The sequence below is a fragment of the Nansenia antarctica genome, assembly GCF_963989245.1.
Source record: "Nansenia antarctica genome assembly, chromosome: 19".
In the NCBI taxonomy this organism is placed as follows: Eukaryota; Metazoa; Chordata; class Actinopteri; order Argentiniformes; family Microstomatidae; genus Nansenia; species Nansenia antarctica.
The window spans coordinates 13,665,085-13,673,916 of NC_137692.1; the positions used below are offsets into that span (position 1 = coordinate 13,665,085).

At 43.9% G+C, this 8,832-nt stretch overlaps 1 protein-coding gene across 1 annotated transcript in view; it reads right to left on the minus strand.

The window, feature by feature from the left end:
* Positions 1-2,687: 2,687 nt before the first annotated feature.
* Positions 2,688-8,832, minus strand: part of LOC308173889 (retinol dehydrogenase 11-like) — a gene marked incomplete at both ends in the record, with an annotated part of 30,612 nt that continues 24,467 nt past the window's right edge. The window contains 2 exons of the mRNA XM_080548942.1: positions 2,688-2,944; positions 3,345-3,677. Coding sequence (XP_080405068.1) covers positions 2,688-2,944; positions 3,345-3,677 — 590 coding nt within the window. The remainder of the gene's footprint in view (positions 2,945-3,344; positions 3,678-8,832) is intronic.

The window sequence follows — 8,832 nt, forward strand, 5'->3', positions numbered from 1 at the left end:
CTCAGGTCAGGGGGGAGGGTGTTCTATAGTCTAGGAATCCTGCAGGTTGACACCTTAACCCTTAAACGACCGTCCTGATTGGATATCAATAATAATTGGCAGACATCATAACTGCCACCTGTTCACTGCTTTTGACATTGAATTGAACATGGTTGAGTGTCCTCACACACACCTTCATATGGTAATAATAATAATACTTGTATCTCTTTTGAAAATGCAGGGTCACTCCTCTAAAATGGTTCATTTAATTAATTCCCTGCCCTGGGCCAATACATTGCATGTGTTCTGCTGCGGTCGCTGTGAAGCTGAAGAACACACACACACACACACACACACCAGGGTTCGACATTAAGGTTTTTTCCTACCTGCCCTGCACGGCAAGTAGGCCTACTTCTCAAATATACTTGCCCCATCTAAATAACTACTTGCCCTGCCTACCGTTGCCCGCTGTGCGCCGTATAGATTTCTCTAACATACTTCTAACTAAAATCCATTGCCTGTTGATTGTGTGTAAAACACTACAGAACACAAGTTTCTTAAAAAAAACTGTATTTATCAGCTATATTACATCAATCATCATATTTAATTGTAGATGAGAATTGGTTCCAACTATGAACTTATTTGTAGCATGGACGGGTAAAAGCAATATGTCAGAAACTGAACCTATCAATCAGTAGTCATTCAGATCAGTGAAATGATAAGTGCTATTTCAGAGTATTCAGACGGGGCCAGTTTAACGCCCGGTCACAGTTCACATTAGGGGCGGAAATCGCAGGGTAACTCACCATACGATACCGATGGTATCACGATACAGTGATTCTGCCATAATCGATACATAGTAAGATAATCCATCAGCGATACATCACAGTATCTGTGTTAACTGAAGAGAAAATACCACTATAAACAGGGGTGCACACAACTGGTGCGCCAGTGCGCATGCGTCGCCAAAATGCATGCTGCGCGGCAGATCAGCCGCATGAAGGCACTCTTGCGCACCAACAGCTGGAACCGCTGGGAGAGGAATTTACTTCCTCAAAATCCAACTGCTGACTGCTGCATCACTGAGGCACCCGACGAGCCGTCAAAATGTCCAAGAAGCAAGCCCCACTAAGTAACTATTTGCCGTCCCCTCAGCCGAAGGCCCGACGAGTAATCCATCACAACAGTCGACCGACGACGACCACGGAGACTCCCCTCACGAAAACATTCGGAAAGTATCGTAACTCGTACTTTCATTCCGCGTATCGCGTATCGCACGGTTATCACGGTTATCACGGTTATCACGGTTATCACGCCGCGCGTGAAAATTCAGTCCCGAACGACTCGTGGCTAAAAGGAAAAACAACACCAAGGGACTTCACGTTTCTTTTCTCTGAAGCTTTCAAACGTTCAGACGTTTGTTTTACAGCTTCATTGTCGCACCTCGACCCCTGACCCAGGAAATATGGTTGGGAATTCTATTATTATTAAAAAAAAAAAAAAAAAAACTTTGTTGCACAATCAAAATAATGAGCTATTTAAAGTGATAGCCTACAACATCCTCTACCATGGTTGAAATTGAGGACAGTGATAACAGCAGTCAAGAGAGCAGTGATGATGATGATTAAGCTTGTAGCATAAATAAATGCTTAGGCTGTAACTTTTTGTTGAAAAGTAGATTTCAGTGTTTACAGAACAGAGCAGTGCTTAAAGAGATGTCCGTTTATTTTGCATTTGTTTCTTTTGTTTTGCACACAATCATTTGTTCGTTCATCTTTATTTATGAATAAATGTCGTTTTGCTAATATAAGTTATCCATGTATCCCTTTTTTATCCATCCTGTGGGACGGGTCGTGACTCGCGAGCTCGGGGAGCACCAAGCAGCATCCCTAGGTGCTCCTCTGAGCACTGGCCCCAAAAAGTTATGTGCACCCCTGACTATAAAGGCAAAAAGCAGGAATTCTATTTTTGATTCATTCACTTTGTTGTCGCTGGTTGTGAACAATGAAAGAAACAATAAATTAGGCCTAGCTTACATCTTTCTTACTCTTAGCTTAGTGTCTCATACATACATCACATAGTGACGCCTGTGTTATAGACATTAGGTTAGGAACGGGTGCCACCCCATGTCTTTAGATCTGATTAGACCTGGTTAGGTAGTTAGGACCTTCTATTTTCTTTGGCACCGATCAATGTTCCCTTTGTTCCCCTGTGGCGTTTTTTTAAATTAATACAATAAATTCTTTATTTTAGTTCTGGTTTCGCAGTGTGTTGTTTGTAACGCGTTCACATTCAGTAGCATCGACGCAGCATGTTGGGCCCTGGTTTTACCCTCGACCGAAGGGTCGTAACAACATCAAATCGAATTTCCTATTTATTTAAGCATATAGCACAGGCCTTCGTCACATGGTTATTACACCGTCACATTCAGGGTTTCTTCAGGTAACTCTCTCTTTTTTTTAACCATACATGTGTTTGCATCCCTGGGAAGACAGTGTCGACGGTACAAGTGTCATCAAAGACCCCAGCCGTCCCAACCACAGTCTGTTCGAACCTGAGGCCGTCCAAATGACGAAGCCTCTTCCAGGGCCTCAAGGGCCTGTGCGTTGTGCTGCAATGCCAAGGAACCCGGAACCTAAGAATTCGACTCTCGGAACCTAAGAATGTGACGTAACAATACAACTTGAAACTTGAGTCCCCGAGTCCTCTTATGATAGGCCGGCGAGCCTCTCACTCACTTCCCAGAGCTTCATGGCCACCGCGTCGTCCCGCCCCTTGGCGCCCACATCCTGTAGGCCGCAGGAAGAGAAGTAGCGTCCGCTGAGGGGCTCCAGGCCCTCCTGGAGGGCGCAGTGCAGGGTGGTCTGGGAGCCCGCCTCTGCGTCCAGGAAGAAGAGCTTGGAGCAGAGCCACAGGGGAAGTCTTTGCCACAGGCTCAGGTTGCGACAGTCAGTGTCGATGACTCCTGCAGGGGAGGGGAGATAAAAAAAAAAAAAGATCAAAACAGATTGGGATTAACTGTCTTCATTGACTTTGAATTGGTAGCATTAGCATCCTTAGCATTTCCATCACCACTTCGTGAGCTTAGAATTATAAGGTTCTATCTCCGTTTAGGGCAGTTCAGAGATATTGAGCGTCAAAGTTTGTACATTCCATTATGTTTTGTGAGATGGAACCTTTGTATGTTATGAATTACTAACTCAAAAAATATCAACATTTAAAAAAATAACACCACACAGGCATTAATAAACACCTAATGGATCAGATTATGTAAAAAAAACTCAATTTTGACCAAAAATGGAGATAGAACCTTATAATTCTAACGTCACCACTTCTTCCAGGTTGGTCAAAGGCCACTGACTGACCTGGGTGGAGGCTGTAGCAGGTGACCTCCGCCCCCTCCAGACGGTTAGCCAGCTCGCGCGTGAAGAGGACGTTGCACAGCTTGCTGTTGCAGTAGGCCCTGAGGCTGTGCCAGGCAGGCTGACCCCCCGGGGGGACCAGGTCTTTGTGGGAGCCAATCAGGGCGAAGTCCACGGTGCCCAGGCGGTGCAGGAGGCCCGACACGTTGACCACGCGACTCGGACCGCACCGCTTCAACCGGTCCAGCAGCAGCGAGGTCAGCAGGAAGTGACCCAGGTGGTTGACGCCGAACGCCGCGCCAAAGCCGTCGCCCGTGCGGCCGAGTCCCATCATCCCTGAAACAAACGAGAGAGAGGCCGAAGCGTGACGTTAGAATTATAAGGTTCTATCTCCATTTTTGTCAAAATGTACTTTTTTTTACATAATCTGATCCATTAGGTGTTTATTAATGCCTGTGTGGTGTTATTTTTTTAAATGTTGATACACTTGTCTTAATTCAGCCGCTATAATTGAGCCTCTATCACAGGGCGTTAATACAAGCCTCATTCACCTGCGTTCAATTCCAAGTATATTTGGTATTTATAGAAGGAAGCACGTACGCAACTTTAAACCATCTCAGCCCGTTTTATAAATAATGCTCACGGCCCCAGGGGCCTCATTTATAGAAATGTACTTGAAGGTCATCTTTGACTTGCACGTAAGCACATTTTTCTAAATGGACGTAAGCATTATTAATAAAACGGGCTGCGCTTTGCGTACGTACTGCTGTCTATAAATAACAAATATACTTGAAATTGAACGCAGGTAAATGAGCTTTGTATTTACGCCCTGTGATAGCGGCTTCAATTGGCTTGATTGAGGTGTTGTGCAGCACCTTTGACGAGTTCACACGATGGTAGACGAAAGACGAAAAACTTTACTGAGGAGGAGATCGACTGTCTTTTATCAGAAATAGACGCGTGGTCGCAAACGCTCGCCCCCGAATTCCCCCGATCACAACAGGCAGGATGCGGCTGAAGGAGGGCTGGGATATACCCGACCGCCTTTATCACGCATCAATCTAGAATGATTACACCATACAATAGCCTATTGGCATGTAAAGGAAGACTGGAATACAATCATATCCCTTTAAATCTTGAATTAAACTAATTTTATCAGCTGATAACAACATCGTTAATTTTATTACAAGCCTTTGCATGAATTACAGTAGGTAGTGCGGCTCACATGCCTGTAATAACTCCGCATAACCAGTAGGTAATGTGCGTACGTCAAGTCAATAGCTGATGTAGAGCTACGATCGTTTCCACAGTCAAATTGACTCACGTTGAAATTGTATAAATCACTACTTTGACGTGGTTTTCTACGTACGACATGGGTAAGATCAAATTTGTCCAAAGTACTTTCTATAAATGAGGCCCTAGGTCACTGACCCGTACCAGTTTTTTCCATCTGCGCAATATTGCTAAAATTGGAAATGATCGTAGCTCTACGTCGGGTATTGACCTTGCGTACGCACATTACCTACTGGTTATGCTGAGTTATTACAGGCATGTGAGCCGCACTGCCTACTGTAATTCATGCAAGTGGCTCGTAATAACATTAAGGATGTTGTTATCAGCCGACAAAATTAGTTTAATTCAAGATTTAAAGGGAACTGATGTTTCTTATTGGAATGAATGGACTTTATTGTCATTGCTACAGTACAGGTACCAAACAACGAAATTTAGGAGGGGTGACCCCCCTGGTGTTAGGAAAGGGGGAAAAAAAAAAAAACTTTTAGAAAAAAAAATCACAAGAAGGGAAGGAGCTGGTTTACATAAATAAAGGCTATGTACACTATCCACTGTACTATACTGTACAGACAGACGACTAGGGTTGTCATATTGCACAATAGTATTATTCCACATTTATTTAAAGTGTCACAGTTTGCAGGCTTGAAATGTACATGTTTGTGCCTCAGCACTACACCTGATTTTTTTTTTCTCAGTCCAGCAGCTGCCATCAATCCGTCCAGACTGTCCAGGGCCCAGAACTTAGGTCTTTGCTGTGTTCAGGGCCTGGACGGCCCTGTGGTAGAAGCTGTTCTTCAGTCTGTTTGTCCTTGCGGCCAGGGTCCTGAACCGCCTTTTCGAGGGCAGCCTAGTAAAGTGTTCGTACCCAGGGTGGGTCGGGTCCCTGGAGATCTTGGAGGCCTTCCTGAGACAGCGTGTGTTGTACAGCTCTTCCAGAGAGAGGAGGGGGGCGCCGGTGATCTTCTGTGCTGTTCTCACGACTCTCTGTAGTGCATTTCTCTCCGCTGTTGTGCAGCTGGAGAACCAGTTGCAGATGCCGTAGGTGAGGATGCTCTCCACTGCGCCGCGGTAGAAGGTCACCAGTATCTCCTGCTTGCTGTGTTCCTTCCTGAGGACTCTCAGGGTGTATAGCCGCTGTATTGTATTTCAGTCTTCATTTATATCCCTCCGGAGCTGTCTATCTCCTCTTCAACATGCCTAGTGCGTTCCATTAACATTTACATTTTTGGCATGTAGCAGACGCCTTATTCCAAAGCGACATACAATCAATATAATAAATATTTAAAGGGAACTGATGTTTATGTATATCCCTCCGGAGCTGTCTATCTCCCCTTCAACATGCCTAGTGCGTTCCACAACGGACCTTGCCCAGCCACGCGCTCAATTATACTGGATTTTCCTCCGGTGTCTGGGAGTTCGCAAAGGGGGTTCGCAATCATGTTTTCAATGTCACCTGATAAGAATAAGACCATTATATTATTACAGTATAAGCAGCACTCGAGTTGAGGGGGGATGGCATCCCCCCTGAAATAAAAACAGTCAAAATCATCCCCCTTCTAAAACGGCCAACCCCTCTTTCCATACTTTATGTCATTTTATCAATGAACGTGGTATTACTGCTATTTCAAGGTGCGAGGAGGCACGCACACATGCAATGAAATTTTACCAAGTTACTGACACTGAAGTCACTGACGCTGAGGGGATACAAAATTGTCCTCATATGATGAAAACCACCACCTCTCTTGATTTTCATTTACAACTTGAGTACTGAGTATAAGCATTTGCCTGGTTAGTTGTCATGATCAAACGTGACAAATGCAACTTACCGAGAAGCCACCCTTCTCTGCCCTCTCCCGCTTCCAGACGAACGCCTACCCTATATTATAGCACTTGGCTTAATTCAGCCGCTATAATTGAGCCGCTATCACAGGGCGTTAATACAAACCTCATTCCCCTGCGTTCATTTTACCTGCGTTGGTATTTATAGAAGGAAGCACGTACGCAATTTTAAACAAGCGCAGCCCGTTTTATAAATAATGCTTACGTCCGTTTAGAAAAATGTGCTTACGTGAAAGTCAAAGATGACGTTCAAGTACTTTTTTATAAACGAGGCCCCTGATGTGATGACCAAAGTGCATTTTGCTGGTCAAAAATAACACCAAGGTTTCTGAGCTTGGACCTTACAGTTGTTGAGAGGGTCCCCATGCATGTAGACATTTTTGGAGTGACTTTATCCGAACCTATAATAATAAGAAGAACCTTGGTTTTATCTGAAGGGTAGTTGAAGGAAATTGTTTGCCTTCCAATCCGACAGTTAATTAAGATATCACCGGGGGAAAAATTACTACCATTCTTTAATACGGAGCTGCCACTACCAGCCCTATGTACATTGAGTTTGCCTTTGATAATGGCCATCAATAATATCATGTTTCATTTCACTTCATTATGAATTGTTCTGGGTTCAGTCTCTGCTGTCATCCATCCTTCCATCCTTAATTCGAAAAGTGAAAAGGTTATAACCAGAAGGCCGTCGCGCACACACAGACAGGGAGACACAGACACACACAGACACACACAGACACACACAGACAGGGAGACACAGACACACACAGACACACACAGACAGGGAGACACAGACAGAAGCAAAGAGAAAGGGTGCATATGTGTGTGTGAGCGAGAGAGAGAGAGAGAATGGGAGAAAGAGTGGTAGACAAATCACTCAGAACATGAGCATTTCCACAGGAATGTTATATTGGTTTTAATATTTCTCAATCGTGCCAACGACATGTCATTTCACACGACACAATGTTGCTGTGGCAAGAGAATAACCAACCTACCGAACACACAGAGAGAGAGAGGGAGAAATCACTGGAAAAATACTGCCCTTCACATGATGTTCTTTTAACTTATTAACATCATATAATATAGTCTACGTGGGGTTTCTTCTTTGAAACAGATAGTGGAAGAGTTGATAAAAAAAATGTTAAAAACATATTTACAGATGTAGACATTGAAACAGAAGTCTATGTTGCTGGTAGATCATTTTCACGTCGGCCTCACGTGCTGAAAAATAGGCGACACATATGACTCAGGCCCAAAACCCACCAGACCTTACCTTACTTGTGCGTGGCGGAACTTTTGCTGGACTTTTAGGTGCGTCGTCCTCACCAGACGAGTGTTTGCTACGTCTCAAATAGTGGGTTTTCTGTTCTACAGGTTTTCAGAGGTGTCCTTATCGAGAACTATTGATGTCTTGATGCCTTGCTGTCCCTATTCCCCCCTCTTTCACCTCTGTCTCTTTACCACTTTCATTAACTTAATTAAGATATCACCGGGGAAAGAAATACTACCGACAGCCCTGTCGTTGTATATTGAGTTTGCCTTTGATAATGTCCATTTATAATTTGATGTTTCACTTTACTTCATTATAAATTGTTCTGGGTTCAGTCTCTGCTGTCATCCATCCTTAACGAGCGATTAGACAAATGAAATGAAGCATAACGCAGTCTCACACACACACACACACACACACGCACGCACACACACACACACACACACACACACACACACACACACACACACACACACACACACACACACACACACACACACACAGATAGAGACGCAGAGAGAGAGAGATGGGAGGGTAGAGGAAGATAATCATTAGATGTTGATGCTAGAAGAACGCACCAAGATGACGATACATAGAAACCAGTACCTTGTCTTTGAAAGTCCAATTTTACAGTCAAGGTTTGGGTTCATTAACACTACAACAGCCGTGCCTATTTGACCTACTAGTAGAGCCGCCTTGGGGGTCAAATAGACCCCCTTTTTAGAATGTAAATCTGCTATTTCCACACAGAGATCACTATTTCCACACAGAGATACTAGGTGGGAGAAAGCACATATCTAGGAAAAGTCATGAAACAAGGGTCCTGAAATTGTATTGAGTGCAAAGATAGTTGTTTTTTTTACTCACGGCTCTTTAGTGTTAAAATCTCTCCCTCAAACTGATTTGTTGTACAGCCTGCAATATTGTTAGTTGTGCACTCTCTCTTTCTCCTTGCTGTCCGTATTTAATCCTCTGTCTCTTAACCACTTTCATTAACTTAATTAAGATATCACCGGGAAAAAATGACCACCATTCTTTAATACGGAGCTGCAGCCCTATTGAACCCTAATATAATGTTTCATTTCA